Source organism: Gopherus flavomarginatus, chromosome 13 (assembly GCF_025201925.1).
Source record: "Gopherus flavomarginatus isolate rGopFla2 chromosome 13, rGopFla2.mat.asm, whole genome shotgun sequence".
NCBI lineage: Eukaryota > Metazoa > Chordata > Testudines > Testudinidae > Gopherus > Gopherus flavomarginatus.
The window spans coordinates 11385091-11401980 of NC_066629.1; the positions used below are offsets into that span (position 1 = coordinate 11385091).

The 16890-nt window shown below is 41.6% G+C and overlaps 1 protein-coding gene across 5 annotated transcripts in view; it reads right to left on the reverse strand.

Annotated features, from left to right (window-relative positions):
• The window catches only part of CCDC15 (coiled-coil domain containing 15), a 35936-nt gene that overhangs the window by 14566 nt on the left and 4480 nt on the right, over positions 1–16890 (reverse strand). For 4 of the 5 annotated variants that reach the window (XM_050921642.1, XM_050921643.1, XM_050921641.1 and 1 more), the window contains exons 3-8: positions 14832–14981; positions 13704–13913; positions 11675–11791; positions 7968–8132; positions 5129–5248; positions 1739–1842 (exon numbers count right to left, since the gene is read on the reverse strand). In XM_050921642.1, the coding sequence (XP_050777599.1) occupies positions 1739–1842; positions 5129–5248; positions 7968–8132; positions 11675–11791; positions 13704–13913; positions 14832–14981 (866 nt within the window). The remainder of the gene's footprint in view (positions 1–1738; positions 1843–5128; positions 5249–7967; positions 8133–11674; positions 11792–13703; positions 13914–14831; positions 14982–16890) is intronic. The other variant, XM_050921645.1, reaches the window with a different exon arrangement.

Here is a 16890-nt window from a genome sequence, read left to right on the forward strand (position 1 = left end):
CCACCAATCACAAAGATTGTTTTATTATGCGGACAGGAGAATTCACTATCTATCTATCTATCTCCCGTAGATCATTATACCACATATACAGGATATCTCCTATGTGTTTGATGACAAAGGGGCTGCAGCACATGGCAGCTCTTGAGAGAATTAAGCACATAAAGCTTCCCTCATACTACAGCAGTTCTCCTGTTAACCACACACGAATTTGAGGCAAAAGAAAGGAACTGATGCAAGGAAAAAAAAAATTCAATCAGAGGACTAAAAGGATAGTAATAGAATTCATATCAATCAATATGGTTTTATGGAAAATACATCTTCTAAGCTAATAAACACAAAAAGTGATGTTCGACAAGTTCAGTTGATAAGAGTAACTTGCATAGAAACACACTTAAAACTCCAGTACAGCATTTGTCTTAATACTGCATGACACCTTAAGATGCCAGTTCCTTTAAGCACAAAGCGAATGAGGAACATATTAAGTTATTAGAAACTGGCTAGCAGATCTCAATAGATAATTGTTAATGGAAGATCCTCATAAATGGGGGCATTTCTAGAGGGATCGGTTCTTGGCCAGACAATATTTTTAATCAGTGCCCTAGAACAAAAGTATTCTTGATAAAGTTAAGATCTGTGGAAAACTAATAAATAATAACGGGGAAAAGGTCACTTACACAGAGCAACCTAGATTACTTGGGAAAGCTGGGCACGATTAAACAAGGAGTTAAACACACAGATAAAAGAAAGTAATAAACTTAAATTCAAGAAAGTTGGTCATACTCAGAGGATGGGGGCTGTAACCTGAAAAGCAGCAACTCTGAGAAGGACATATAGTCAGCTGGGTGTTAACCATGACCCCGGAGCTCCCAGTGCAATGCCGTGACCAAAAAACCTAATACACCCAAAGATCATATGAACAGTCAGTAGTAGGGAGACTATGCATACAGCTCTTACAAGACCATCACTCGCATATTGTATCCAGTTCCTGTGTCCACACCTCTAACAGAGCATTGAAAAAACTGAAGAGGGTTCAGAGAATAACTGCAAGACTAATTTGAAGTTTTGGAAAACATGTCCTTACAGAAACTATTTAGTTTATCAAACAGAATGTTAAGAGTTGACATGGATCAAAGCCTATGGGTCTAGCTACACTGCAGTCAAAGCTCCTGAGGGCACGGCCAAGCTAGCTTTCATCTAGTTAGCTAGCAGTAGCAAAGCCCTGGCAGCTTGGGCTGCAGTAGCCCAACCAGGACACCGCTTACATACTCTAGCAGCTACACCCTGTAAGTATCCACACAGGGAGAAGATATCTGATAGTAGAGAGCTCATTAATGTAGCAGACAAAACTCACCACAAGTTCCAGTGACTTGAAATTAAACCAGACAAATTCAAACTGGAAATAAGAGTGCAAACTTTTAACAGTGAGAGTAAATAACCATTGGACCAACTTACCGAGGCAAGTAGAGGATTATAGAGGACTATAACGAAATCAAGATCAAGATTTAAATCAAGATCAGATGTCTTAAAAAGCTTCCAGGTAGTAAAACCACAAGTTATTGGCCTTGATGCAGAAGTTACTCTGAAATTCTATGGCCTGCATTATGGAGAAAGTCAGACTAGACCACCACAATTGTCCCTTCAGGCTTAAAATCTGAAATTTACGAAAACCTTCTTTCAGTTGACTGTACATCAAGGGCAACATCTATAAAGAAATCTATAATTATTAGTAGATACCTACTTTGCAATTTTCTTCTGCTGCTCTTTCTGCCTCTGCTGTTCCTTTACTTGTTCTCTCTCGATATCCATGAAGAGACGTCTGTATCTCAGGTACTGATTTTGACGCTGCAGGAAAGACGACATAGTCTTAAGAGGAAGGTGTCTTGGTGCAATATACAGCAGGACCTGGAAGTGGCACTGCAAGAACTCACACTGTGCAAGTTATACTGCAAGAATTAAAGGAGGAAGGATTAAGTTTTGAGCTGAAAAGTCTTGCCAAATATCACACTGAATAAAAACCCAATAAGCAACACCCTGTGAAATCCACCACAGAGTTTACTTGTCTCCAGCTGCTGCAGATGGTCATTCTGATGATAGAAAACACACATCTTGTCAGTCATCTTGTGCTCCCTGTGTATGAGTTTCTTCTTTCTCCTCAAGGGAGAACTAAAATGTTTCATTGCACATGTTCCAGAACTGAATGAAAGGCAGGAAGAAAGCTGTTAGCTTGCTCCTCTTCTCTCCAGCTATCTTCTACTGCAAGGGTTCTTAAACTTTGTGTGACATTTTATTAGCAATATCGTCTCATGGACGCCAGCTATAGCAATTGCTTGTGTTGTAAGGTATTTTTACTGGAGCTGGCCAAATTTTATTTTATTTTTTCCAATGGAAGAGTTTCCCCGCCCCTCCCCATCAGAAAAAGGTGTTTCACTGAAATCAAAGAGGTTTCACTGCAATGTGCCAACTGACAGAAAAGTTTAAAACCTATTTGAATGGAAATGGAGGATTGTGTTCCAATTTTCTTGTTTTGTTTCAACTTTTAAATGTAATATGTTTAATTTTTTTTTTTAAAGTTTTTCAATGTTTGGACATTACTGAAATGATGGGTTTCTATGAAGTATTTCAGAATTTTTGTTCCATGGTAAACTTTGACTTCTCATCCTGACTGGAAATGAAAGGAAATTTTGAAGTGTCAGACTTGCCCATTTTTTCCCCGATCATCTTTAAGTTTTGCCTTCTTTCAGTGTTATTCTGTAGTTGCAGTATGGTAGAGGCAGCACCATGTGACCAACCAGCTCATTGACAACCACTAGCAAGTGGGCCACAGTTCGAGAACTTCTATGCTCCTGATGGACCCACAGTGGATTTCCCAAGACAACACTCATCTACTCAACCTCATGCACTCAGTTCTTCCTCCACCCCTAAGATTTCTGCTGTAGAATCTCTGAAAGGAGATCCAGCATAAAGGAGGGCCTGTAGTGAGAAGCCAGAACCAGGGGTGTGGAAGATTTACATTACCCAGCCAAGGGGAGAGAAAGGAGTGCTAGGGACATTTTTTCCCCTTCAATGCCTACACATTTTCTATTCAAAATAAGAGACCACATGGTTTTAAGATTAGCCCTTTGTCTGATCAGCCACAGGGCATGTGAAAAAGCCACGCCATCAACTCCAGCAACAGCTGGAGCCTTAAGTATCCACTGTTTCACAGGGGAGATAAGCCCCATATGTGTTGCTATATAAGGAAAAGTCTTTGCTGTCAAGGCTTCAGCCTCATCCATAGAATTCAAAGGGAAGAAAAAAAACCCACGGATGTACTAAGAGTGGAGAAAGCATCTAGCTAAGTTCACATCTCCATGCAGATTCGTAAGATTTAAGGGCAAATAGGACCATCAAGATCATCTAGTCTGATCTCTGGCATAACACAGGCCACAGAATTTCACCCAGTGATTCCTCCACCAAGCCCATAACTTCAGGTTGAACTAGTTTATCTTTCACATGGGAAAGGAACCCTATATGCATACAGAGTCTAGAAATAGACTCAGGACAGAGGCCTGCTGAGCATACATCAAACGCTGCACATGGCATAGAAACCCAAGTAAATCCTTCCTTGGTGGGGAACTGTTCTATGTACCTAAAAGAAGCCCTGGTTTCTAAGTCACATGCTGCATTTGATGCACTGCTATTTTCATAGTTTATATAGGGTTTTCCTCCCAGGTAGGCCCTCTGCTAAGAGTTGAGATGACTGAACTTTTGAGCGATCATGAAGTTAGAAATAATGGTGTGCAAGATACTGGTAGGCTTGCAATAGAGAAATCAAGCTTTAGGGTGTGAAAGAGAAAAGAAATGGGAGGATGAGCAGGAGAGAGCAGTGAGCTAAGAGGAATGGGTGGAGGAACAAGTCAGAAGGGTTGATATACAGAGGGTAGAGACCATTTGGAAGCGATGAAGGAAAGATTCTTTGGACCTCAGGGGTTCAGTGGTTGCGAAGTAATTGGTAAGAAGTTGTTAATTTAAGAATAAAAGCAAACTGTTTATCATTTGAAGCTTATGTATAACATACGGCAAGGCTCACAAGTGAAAGAGGGAAATATTACATTAATATAAGTGGACAGTGAAAGGGAATGGGTGGGGAGGAGAAGCACCTACTAAAATAATTCTCTCTTCCGGGTCTCCCAGCGGTTGTCATCTTCCTATGTCTTCTAGGCTGTAAGCTGAGCAAGGTAGGGACTAGCATGTCATCTCTGGTGCAGTGTCAATCACATGGTCTGTACTTAATAGTTACTAAATATTACGTGATAGCATGGCTCATCTAGTGTATTGTACAATACCAAGCACCTTGAGGGTGCTTCATAAAGACAGTGGTCATAGATTCGTTGCACGGTACAGTTAAAATTATTTTGTTATAATGGATGTTCTGGAAGAATTTTGCTGCTGAAATCCAGGGCAGTGCTACAATAGGCAACTCTGGGTTTGGCAGGCCACAGAAACCTCTGCCCATTACAGGTGGATACTTTGCTTGCAACGCTGTACTCTACATGCTTTGCAGTTTGTCTGGATTCCAACATACATAAATGGAAAAGTAACAGGCTTTGCTTGCAGTTAAGGCCAGCCCTGTGTGTAAAGGAATGAAAAGCTTGCATAGAAGCCAATTCCATACACTACTGAGGTCCAGGTTATTAAGGTCCAACAACAGACAAGTATCAATCCCCTCCTCGCAACTAAAAATGGAGCCTAGAAAGAAGCCAAATGGCAAGAGAACAGAAATCTTCATGGGACGAGCATGTACTCTGCTCCTCTTGGAATGCAGGGTTTCAGTGGTTTTGTATGTCTTTTGTGGCAGTGTACGTGGTAAGTTAAACGGTGGGATCCTGCAGGGATTATCGCACCAACTGAGACTATGTCGTTATGGTTCCAACTGCCCCAATGATTCCATGTATGAAGTCAACCAACAGCCTTAATGGTGTTAATAAGCATTACACAGTATTGGCAGCTATGCCACCAGCTTTGATATATTATGCCAGTTTCTGGTGTTTCACAGTAAACAGCAGTGTCTCCTAATGTGTCCTGCTCTTGGTATAATTCAGACGCAGATGCCGAAAATACAAGTAAGACTTTATGCTATTTGACATACCTGTTTCTTGGTTTCTTCTTTGTCTATCCCAGGCCAAAGTACAAGAGGAGCTTGGAAATCAGTGCTCAATCTTGAAGACAGGCCAGCAGGGTCTGACACCTTCATTAATCCATTATAAAGCTGAAAAAAAAATATGCAGTGGATCAAGACATGATAGGCCTCAGCACTTTCAATAAGCCAGAGTGTCAAGACTTTTGTTGAAGTTTACAGCAGTAACACTGGTCTTTTGACTAATTACACAAGATCTGCACACCATTCATACAAAACACAAAACATGGGGCATTGACATTGCTGATAATTTTATGCATGGCACACAGGAAAGATCATTGATGCCACTGTTATTGCTGAGAAAACATCTGCATTTCTACAGTCAGGCATTTATAACACTGCCATGTAAGTTTGTTTTGGACAGAAACATAAAATAAAAATCTCAGCTCGGAACAAACTGAAGTTTTATTCACAGCTATAATCTGTTTTGGAAATTAAAGTTGCCCCACTTTAGCCCAGAAATTGTGCAATACCCCTTACAGAGCTCTGTGCACAATATATCTTAAAAAAAATAAAATAAAAAAAAAAAATCAGTCAGCCAGAGGTTATTGAGAAGGCCAGAAACATAACTGGATTAAAAAATAATTAAATAAATTAATGGAGGACAGGTCCATTAATGGCTGTTAGCCAAGATGGTCAGGAACACAATCCCGTGCTCTGGTTCCTCATAAACATCTGACTGCCATAAGCTGGGACTGGACAACAGTGGATGGATCACTCAGCAAATCGCTCTGTTGTATTAATTTCCTCTGAAGCAATTGGCACCAGCAACTGTCAGAAGACAGGATACAGGACTACATGGACCATAGGTCTGACTTGGTATGGCCACTCTTATGTTCTTATGTAATTAATGTGAAAATTAGTGGATGTTTTTGCACAGTATACGATTCCTACTGTTTTTCACAGATGTATGTGACTTATTTTATTAGATATTCCCAGACAGAAATTTGTTCAAGATGCAGTTAAGAATGAGATTCTATACTTATTATAAGGACAAAAATCATTACAAGAGCATCGCAGTTAGCCCAAACTGACAAATTAACTACCTTAATTCTGAATGTCCTGGTGAAAAATTATGAGAAATTCAAAACATGGAGATGTACAGATGTTAGAGTTAAGGTCCCCAAACATGCTACATTTGACCCTGTAGTGTCACTAGCACTAACTTCCCTTTTTTTCTCCCCATTTACACTTAAGATCTGATCCTGCAAACTTTTATTCATGCAGTTCACAGGGTCATACTTCCACACTGAAAGATGGGGATTTTTTGATCAAGGACTTAAAGATTAGTTTGCAGATATCTTAATAGGTAAAGCCATTGCACTCGTACAGTGGCCAAATCACGATCATTCTCCCATCTTTCTTATGTTCTTTTTCCCCACAAGGGCTCGGAGACATACCTGTGAGAAGCCAGTTGTAAGTGTGATGCTTTAGCCACAGAAGCCCTTGCAATACAAATAGAATAATTCCATGATCTAGGCTTAAGTTTGTATATACAGATACAATGTGTTCAGCTACACATGTCTAACTGGTGGCACATAGAATGCTAGTGAAAAAGAGATTCTTCAGCATGCTATCTGAAGAATCAGGTTTGGGAATGTGTATTTTTGTGGACCTTTGTATGTTAATGAAGGTGTCTAAAGTTTGCACAACCAATGATTGACTAAGGACAAAGCATTTCTCTGTGTGCTCACCTATTATGGATGGATAAGTCTGTCTTGGAGTTTGCTCTTGTCCCCTCAGAGCATTGCTATAGGAGTGCAGCTTTCTATTTTACTTTGGGTTAACTCTTACATGAACTCTGAACTTGGGTCCTGCCAGAAATATTACTTTTCAGTTCATTCATGCAAAGTTAAGGACACTTAAACAATGGTTTTACAAGACAAATTGATGTATAAGGATCAAAAATGGAATTTAGTGGGATTGGAGCCCTCTAGTAGCTGGTAACGGGACATAGCACGAAAGCTGTGAAAATACTGCAAAAAGCTACTTGCAAATTGCTCAGTTACGCGTGCTTGTTATATTCAACACATTTTTTTTTAGTTTCACAAACATTTGTACCAGTAAGTACTTATTTACAAGAATATTTTCAGAATGTGGACGTCCCACAAATACTTAGGCAAGTATTTGAAGCAGACAGAACTTGCTCAAGCCCTCTTGCTTCAATATTTATAATCGAACCACGGATCAAAAAAATACGAACATCCCATGTCTAATATAACCATTCCTGGCACAAATAGTAAACGCTCCCATTTTTGAGTAAACAATTTATAAGCAACCCATTGGGTGAAATGTTTGCCTAAAGTATCAGATTCAAACAGATGCTTATATAAATATATCAGCCTGCTTGTAAACAGGAAAAAAAAATCCAGTCATTAAATATGCTGTCACAAGTACTTGTCCTGGATTCACATGGAATATTCACCTGTAATCATGGGTTTAATTCCAGCTCAAAATGGCAGTGATAAAAAAAATTAAATAGCTACTTGCTGTTTAGTGGCTTGAGTGAATGAATAGACACCTATGTAAAAAAAAGTCACCACCACAAATGCTACTCTTTGCTATCAAGCTCAGCAGAGAGGTCAAAGTAGAAGTCTGAACTCGTATCTGGAGTCTAGAGTTCAGGTTAGGAGGTCAACTGGCAGTGCATCACCACTGCTCAGGCAGTAGCTGTTCTGGAACAGCAGTCTTAAAGACCAGAAGCCACCTTTACTTAGGACAAGAATTAGGGACGTCAGGACTGGCTGTCCCAACCTTGGTCACATCAGGTCTGGGATTTTAGATGTCTTACTTTTCCAAATTCTAGTTTGTAGTATAAGTTGTCATCTCCCTGCTCAGCCTTATTTTTGGTTGTTGCCTGGTCTTGTAATTCAGCGGGAAGGTCATGATGTCCTGCCAGAGGAAACTCCTCACACTCGTCTCCATGCACTGGAGTTGGCCTGCGAGACACTAGTTTCTGGGGAAATAAATGTTAGATTTAAACTTAATTGCATTATTTCAATGCAGGAGCAGCTCATGAATATAAGACCCCTGTAAGCTTTGGGTGAAAGAGCAACCTGAGGACATTTGTTCTCTGGGTCAGTGAAGACTAGGCAGGTTGTAAAGAGGACGTGCTTGAACTTCAGTAGAGGGGAATGAGCAAGAAATAGTGCCACTGCAGATTTTAACTGGTGGACAATCTTATCAACAGTGCAAAAGTGACTAGCTGGTGGGAATAAAGGAAGTGGTTTTCTGTGTGTGTCATTTTGCAGTTGCAGGAGACGCAAACACCAAAAAAAACAAAACATTTGCTAATTGCTGCTACAGATTCTCTCAATACTTAGAACAGGCGCCATCTGAGCCATCTATGTTTGTGGTACAAACAGGAACTACCCGTGGCATTTGCAAAGTAACTGTTGGCAAATACAGGGTGCTGTATGTGCAGGTTTCTGGAGTCACATCAAGGTGCACAGAATCTTGGGACGTCTCAGAAGAGAGGATATTCACCCTACAATAACTACCAATCTTTGAGATGTTGTAGTAAGTGTGGCTCCCACTGTAAGCGTACCTGAGATCAGAGTTTTGTGAATACCAGTGTGTGTCAAGGTGGTGCACACACACTGTTCCTCCTGATGCTCCCATCTGAGAGCATAAGGGTGGGATAGCCACAAACCTCCCTTGGTTCCTTGCAATACAAAGTCTGTGGCTTTGGAGAATTCTGAAAAGCAGGGATGGGGAGTAGATCTACACAGATTACATCTCATAGGGTTGGAAGGGACCTCAGAAGGTCATCCAGTCCAACCCCCTGCTCAAAGCATGACCAATCCCCAAGTATACCCCTCAAGGATTGAATTCACAACCCTGAGTTTAGCAGGCCAATGCTCAAACCACTGAGCTATCCCCCACCTCAACTAGCCAGTTACTGTAGGGTAAGTAACTGAGCTCTCTTCTTTAAGAATGCCAGTGTGGATCCCACAGCAGGTGTCTGGCAAGCAGTTTCCTCATTAGATGGTGGGAATGAGAAGTTTCAAATAAAAATTGAAGCACTGCTCTCCAAAACTTGGTACCTGATCTAGCCTTGAGGTCAAGGACAGAATATCTGACAAAGGTCAGTGACCTGCTCTACACTGTTGCCATGCAGATATCAGATCCTGGCATAATCCCGTGCCCTGACAGAGTGAGCCTTGACCGTTGGAAGGAGAGGTCTGCCAGCTATCTTGCTACAAGTGGAAATACATTGTGTGATGCACTTAGAAAGAGTCTTTGCAATGAGATGGCCTGATTTTTTAAAGGGCTAGATGTGGCCTCAAAAAGGTGAGGAGACACCCTAAAAGGCATGGTCCTTTTGATACAATGGAGCAAAATTCTGTCCATCAGAAATTAGCCCAGATGGGTTGAGTTTGTTTGTTTTAGTTTCCTTCAGCAAGTAAAGTGAATATCGAACTTAGCTGAAGTTAAATAGTGAGTTGGACACTCACCGAGTTCTCTCTCGCTATCTCCAGCAGTAAGAGGGAACTGGAGGGTCATGGCTTGATGCCCCAATACCAGGGCCCAAGGAGGAACAGGGCCCAAGCATAGCCCTGACAGATATGACTATCCAAAAGATAAATCTCACATTCATGAGGCACGTGGGCACTTACAATGGGATCCACAGCAACACACTAACAAAAATAGATTCTAGTTTAAGCTGAAAAAAAACCTAGAACAAGAATTTGTGGGTAATTCTTTTGTTGAACACGGAAGTGTTCAATACATTTAATCAGGCCATGGAAGATAGAGAGATGGTGTTCATAGAGAAGCAGGCCAGATATTGATTCAGATCCTCTCGATATCTGAAGATACAGTAGATCTTAAAGGGAATCTGTGAAAATGAAGGAAGATAAAACACAGACCCAGGGTATCATGGACTCAGGATTTGTTCTACTTTGCTGTTTCTATGCTGGACGAAAAAAGACACTCTTGAAACAGGCCAGACCAATAAAAAATGCATAATTGCAAGAGATGAGACAGAATTTTGTTGGTTTATGTATGTAATGACTGCATTACTTACGAGCATTGAGGCCACTAGCATCCCAAAAAAGTGCCAATAAAACATTTGTACCATTTCACCCTGCCATGCACCATGGCTTTCAGAGAAACATGTTCATAAACAGCTTGGCTATGATAAGGCAGTAGTTAAGCTATTTTTGCAGTTCTTCCACCATAAAGGCAAACTCCTTAAGCACCACAAGCCCAGTAGTGCACATGTCAAGAGAACTCCCTCAATAACCCAGAAGCATCTCTCTCCATCAGCGGTTCTCAAACTGTAGGTTGGGACCCCAAAGTGGGTCGCAAGCACATTTTAATGAGGTCATCAGGGCTGGCTTAGACTTGCTGGGGCCCAAGGCCCAAGCCCCATCACCCAGGGTCCAAGACAAAGCCCAAAAGCATCAGCTCTGGGTGGCGGGGCTCAAGTTACAGGCCCCCTGCCTGGGGCTGACGCGCTTCGGCTTTGGCTCTGGGGCAGTGAGCCTCGGGCTTTGGCTTTGGCCCCCCAGCCTGGGATGGAGGGGCTCAGTCTCCCCCATCCTGGGGTCGTGTAATAATTTTTGTTGTTAGAAGGGGGTCTTGGTGCAATGAAGTTTGAAAACCACCGCTCTAAGTGTCTATTTTAAAAGCCTTCTAAAACAAACCGGGTCCCTTTGGGCAGCTAGGAACTGACAACCTTCACTTGCAATTTTCTAATGGTATAAAGCACTGGGTTTAGGGGCATGGGGGGGGGTCTTGCTAGGTCACATAACATCAGGCCTTTTACCCATCATTTGGGCAGGACTAAATGTGGCCAGCCCTGAGCCTTTGGCTAGCGTCATTTTCGGAAGCAAACTCCACATTCTAAAAGGAGGGGTATTGAAGGAAGTGTTGATCTGGAAGGAATGCTGATTTAAAAAACAAACAAACAACCGCACCGCCCCCCTCTCTCAAGACAGCTATGTGATGGTGTTTGAAATGCTAGCCCTGGAACTGGATAAACAAGAAGGTGATCTGGAGTCTCTCAACTGTTGGCTCTGTAGGGCAAAAGGAGGTTACTCATACAGAAGTGAAGAGCATTGGCATATCTGCTCCCTGTATATTCAAGGCTGATGGGCAAGGAGGAGCCATCTTTACTATCATTATTCAGAACAAGACTGTACTTTAATGGTGGTTATTTCTGCAAGTTCCCTTTCATGTGGTTTTCAGTGGAGCTTGTTTTACCTGAATGAATAGTAATAAGAGGGGAAGAAAAAGTAACTGGATAGTCTAGGCACACTACTCCGTACTGTAAAGACATCTCCTTGGGTCTCTCAACCCCAGTGAATTTAAACATATGGGATAATAAATTATTAAGTGACAGCAATAATTCATTTTATTTTCCCCTTTATTGAAAAGATCCATGGCACTGTGTGGTTGGCTGATTGTACAGGGCTCAGGATCTTCACACAGTGCAAGGAGCAATTTATGATCACTCTACTAGTGGCTGAGCTGAGTCAGTCCCTTACTTACGTTTCTGGTTGGGCTGACACCCCAGATGCCTCCTGGTAGTTCAGGTGGGCCTGCTCCTTTGGGCACTGTTTTGCAGGATGCTAGCCGGCGACGGACCTGTTTCATAGTTTTGCCAAGCTGCCAGTAAGAAAGATAGATCAAAGTGCTAATAGGTTGACAGTTTAGTGACAGCTTGCTGCTACAAATGAGGAGAAGGCCAGAAGGTTCATTACAAGGTAGATCACATGACATCTGAAAGTAGTCGTCACTCAAAGTGGCCAAAGTCATCTTGGCACTTTGCCTGAGGGTGCAATGCAGCATCAGTTGCTTGACTGTTGGAGGTAATCCACTGACAGGTACGTGACAGGCAGCTACAGTACCTTGCAAGCATACTGCAACTCTAATCCATTGGACAGTTCTTGGTAAGAAAAAGAATTTCATTGATGGCCAATTCACTCCTTGACTAGTCTGTTATGATTGCAGGGATGTAGCCCATTAGTATGTGATCACCAACAGTTTTGTTTCACGTGCCTCACAGCTATCGCAGCCTGACTTGGTTCCTACTGACCTGTTTTAGATTTGGACTTTGGGGCTAGGCAGGAGACATTCTAGATCCCATTCCTGCTACCCAATCACAGGTGCTGTGTGACTAGCTCAGAGAAAAACCTGTGCTATGGTCAATTTAGTCTCAATCCTCTTACCACGAGTAACCTGTGCATGAGAGGGAGGAGGGATTTACCCCCTCACCTTCTAAAATATCTGTTAGAAGCCAGTACCAGAAGCTGATGTCCTCCTTGATCCAGTTCTGGATGTTCTGTGGGCTCATGTATATACTGACACAGACACTGAGTAACACTAACCCAGAGAGGTGGTTTCTTTTTTTATTCTTGTATCAGAGGAGTAGCCGTGTTAGTCTGGATCTGTAAAAAGCAACAGAGTCCTGTGGTACCTTATAGACAACAGATGTATTGGAGCATAAGCTTTCGTGGGTGAATACCCACTTCATCAGATGAAGTGGGTATTCACCCACGAAAGCTTATGCTCCAATACGCCTGTTAGTCTATAAAGGTGCCACAGGATTCTGTCGCTTTTTTTAATTCTTGTTCTAATATAAGCAGGTCTAGGGGCTTATGATACAGAAAGATACCATAATTAGAGAGCGCACTGAACGAAAGCCCCAGATACCTCTAAACTTCACTGAATTTGGATTGGGAACTGAACCTTTAAACTCAAGTATAGCCCCATGGGATGATGGCGAGTAATTTTTTAAACTGAGAAGATAAATCATAAGCACAGTTAATAACTATAAAAAAAGGCAGCTAGCTCCCACCTCACACGTTTCACAAGGCTTTAGTTATCTCACACCTTTGTTCCTGGATATGCAGAATGTCAGTGGGGAGATGACTCCATCTAGTGCCTTCGACCCAATGACACACACCAGTGGGGAAGAACCTTTATTCTATGGAGGCTTTACCTCACTTCTTTGGAAGTTTTTCACAAAGGGAATGCTTGCATCTCCACTAAACTAAAGATGGATCAAATTTAAGTGCAGCATTATTAATAGGGATATTTGTTGTTAGTTTTAATACTGAAATTATGACTAAATGGAACCTCAACACAAAAAGTTCCCTATATAATAGCTTTGTACTTTACCACCACAAAGCATTGAACGTAAACACACAATGACATCCAGCCCATAAAAGGAGAGACTGGAGTAAAAAAAAAAAAAAAATAAAATAAAAAACAAAACATACCATTGTCTTCCACCTCAAGAACAGATAAGTGTCATGAGTGAGATGTACAAAAGGTAAAAGTGAGGTAAGAAGTAAAGCATTGTAACGTTATCTTGTAATGACCCAGTTTTAACAACAGAACTCACACACGCTTCCCCTGTAATGCTAAGTGTCAGAGTACTCTGCAAAGCTTTTACGTTCATGATATGCAAGCTCAGTTCTAAAACAGGGTACTCTTGTATCGTAGTTGGGGAAGTTTTAATGCTATGGGCATACAACAAACGGAGGCTGTAAGATTGTTGGCAGTCAACACTCACTGTGTTGGCTTGTTGATAGACTAACAGGATTTGCTTCTCTCTTCCCTCTTCCTCCCAACTGGCACGAAGCTGCTGCCCAGGGATCAAGTTGGTACCAGAACTGCAGATGGCAGATGCTGCATTACTTCGATACACACATGTATTCCTCTTAGGGGTCAGGTGCAGTGCAGACTCTGAACATCGCATCACAACAGAGCTTTCTTTTTCTGCCTGCAGTGATGGGGGGACAAAAAACCCACACAAGTCCAGAACAACCATCTTACCGAAGTCACTCATTGAGTAAATCCACACACGTACTGACAGTTTGCTGTCGCAGGTGCTACCAGTGGAACTTTCATTCATGTGATGACAGAAAGGTACAGGAGCAGATGGATTTTGGAAGCTATTGCCCCTGTGGCTCTGAAGGTTAGTGCCCCCTTAGATCTCAAAGGTGACCCCTCATGGAACAAGTTTATTAAAAAGGGAATTGCTGTGCTAACTTCCCTTCCTAGTTCATCTCCTCCTGCCAGAGTTCAAAGACACAAGCAGGGCAAAAGTATGGCTCTTCAGAGACAATGCCTCTTTCTTCTTCTTCTTCCTCTCCTCCTCTGCTGACAAGGCAGGGAATTGGGGAAGAAAGCAAGGAGCTAGCCCAGCCCAGCGACATGTAGCTCAACCAGATTGCTCCACTCAGATTGCAGTTAGAAGGAACTAGCTAGGAAGGTTCTAGAGGTATTGCAGGTTGGGAGGAGGCTCATGCTCAACTACCAGTACCTGAAAGACCCAAAATACAGAAGTTCCCAGCCAGTAACACACTAGTGCACAAGACATAACAGTAGGAATCCTGCAAGGGTCACATCTGTAATAGACACCTCAGCAATGGTTTTCAGTTGTGGGTGGGAAGTTCCCTGCTGGTCTTCACTAGGACATAGATCTCTGGACATTAAGTCTGTGCAAGATGCCTAGAGTCAAAGCAGCTGTGGAAATAATTGCAAATTTCCTGACTTAAGAGATAAGCCTTAAGATTGTATAAACAGTGGTTGTATTTACACAGGACCGTTTGCTTTTGAAGCAGTGTCACCATCTAAGCAAGACTCCTTGTGTGAATAAGAGCAGACAGAGGCTGGTGTTGACACAGGTTTGCCCTACCGCTTCACAGGATTTCTGGAGCTGCTGCTTTCTCCTCATCTTGATTTGCTGATTCACCCTCTGCTTCACTTCCCCCTGGAAGCGTTTCAGATTTTCTTCCTTTTCCTTTTGCTGCTCCTTTAGCTCCTCTTCAACCTGAAACGCTGACGCCTGGAACAGGTTAAAGCAGACGTTCAATTTTTTCACCATGCAGCTTCACAACAGCCTTGATTTCAGCTTCTCTCTATCTCTGGGACCTGTACATAAACCTACAGACAAGCAGTATCTCTAGGGAAAGGGATGTGTGTCAATGTTCTGGTTTAAGGATAAATACAATTAGTTAAAATTGTGACAGTGTAACACAGATTGTTCTGTGAATCTAGTAACAGCTGCACAGATGGGTTGAGTAGATCACGTTACAAAGTGGAAATCTTTACTTTCCCCCTTTAAAATGCATAATATAAAAAAAGGAAAGAAAGGGGGCATGTTTAATAAAGTAACTCATGGGGCAATCAGACATGAAGCTGCTTTCAGAAAGACTGACAGAAGCCACAAAATCCGAATCAGAAAACTGAGGGTTGACACCCATTGTGGTCTCCATTAAGGCCCAGTGCAAGTCCCACATCGGTCTTTCAACAATGTTTTATGTACTCATCCCAGATCTATAACAACATGTCAGGGAACTAACTTACAGGGCCAAAATAAAGCAAGACCTGCTCTTCTCCCAGTATTTTCACCATCTGATGGAAAACAAACACTCACATAAATCAGCAATTTCAAGTTTCTCACTTGTGCCTATGAGGACCATTCATCCAACAATGACTTGTATAAATATCCTAAATTCAACATTAGCACCACACCAAGAGCAGGCATCCAACACCACAAACCCAAATTAGATAAACTGCAAGAAAACTCAGGTAAATCTAAAAGAAAATGACAGGTTTTTTTTCTTTCTCCATGAAACTCCATGTATAATACGAAGATACACAAGTCACAGCACATAAAACCACAACAGAAGCACAACTTCTAAGACTGTCTCCAGAATACTCACTCTTCACCCTCCTTCCATCAGGGCCAGAATGGATTCTTATTACTGATTGTTTGTATTAGAATAGCGTTTTGAGGCTCTAATGCCCCATTGTGCTAGGCACTGACCAAAGACAGCGCAAAAGATGTTTCTCGCTCCAAAGAGTTTACAACCTAAACAGACAAGACAGAAAGGATAGTGAAAGGGATAGAAAACACACAGACACAACGAACAAGGATGACTTGTGTCAGGCTAGCACCTCCACTGATTGTTTTAATAGGGTTTGACTAGATTTGTATTTATTTTAGTTTACATGTGTTTGTACTAAGTGTATTCTATTACAGGGGTGAAGGAGAGGAGAAATGAGGAAGAGAAGCACGCAGGATAGCTGAAGTGAGACTGAGCAAAAGCATTCCAATCCAAAGTATTAACACATTTCTACTCATCACCAACAAAATGAGCTCACGTAAACATCGCTTCTACTGCAAAAGATGAAATCAAGTTATTTGAGACACTTTTGAGAACACCCACAAGTCTCCAGCTTTACAGACATATCAAACAGTATGAAAAGCTTCCAATAAATTTTGTAAAATTCAAGTTATGTGCTTAGAGAGAAAACTGTAAAACTACAAAACAACTGAATATTAACAGCAGAGAGGCCGTACATCACCATATTACACTGCTGTTGCAATACAATATGACATGCCTACATAACATACAATAAATGAGAGCTGGAACAGAAAGCAGCTTCATTGAAGTGTGAAGAGGAGTTTATGGCACATCAAGCCTTAGTCCAGGGGTAAGCAACCTATAGCACGTGTGCCAAAGGCTGATTTTCAGTGGCACTCACACTACCCGGGTCCTGGTCACAGGTCAGGGGGGCTCTGCATTTTAATTTAATTTAAAATGAAGCTTCTTAAACATTTTAAAAACCTTATTTACTTTACATACAACAATAGTTTAGTTATATATTATAGTCTTATAGAAAGAGACCTTCTAAAAATGTTAAAATGTTTTACTGACACACAAAACCTTAAATTAGAGTGAATAAAT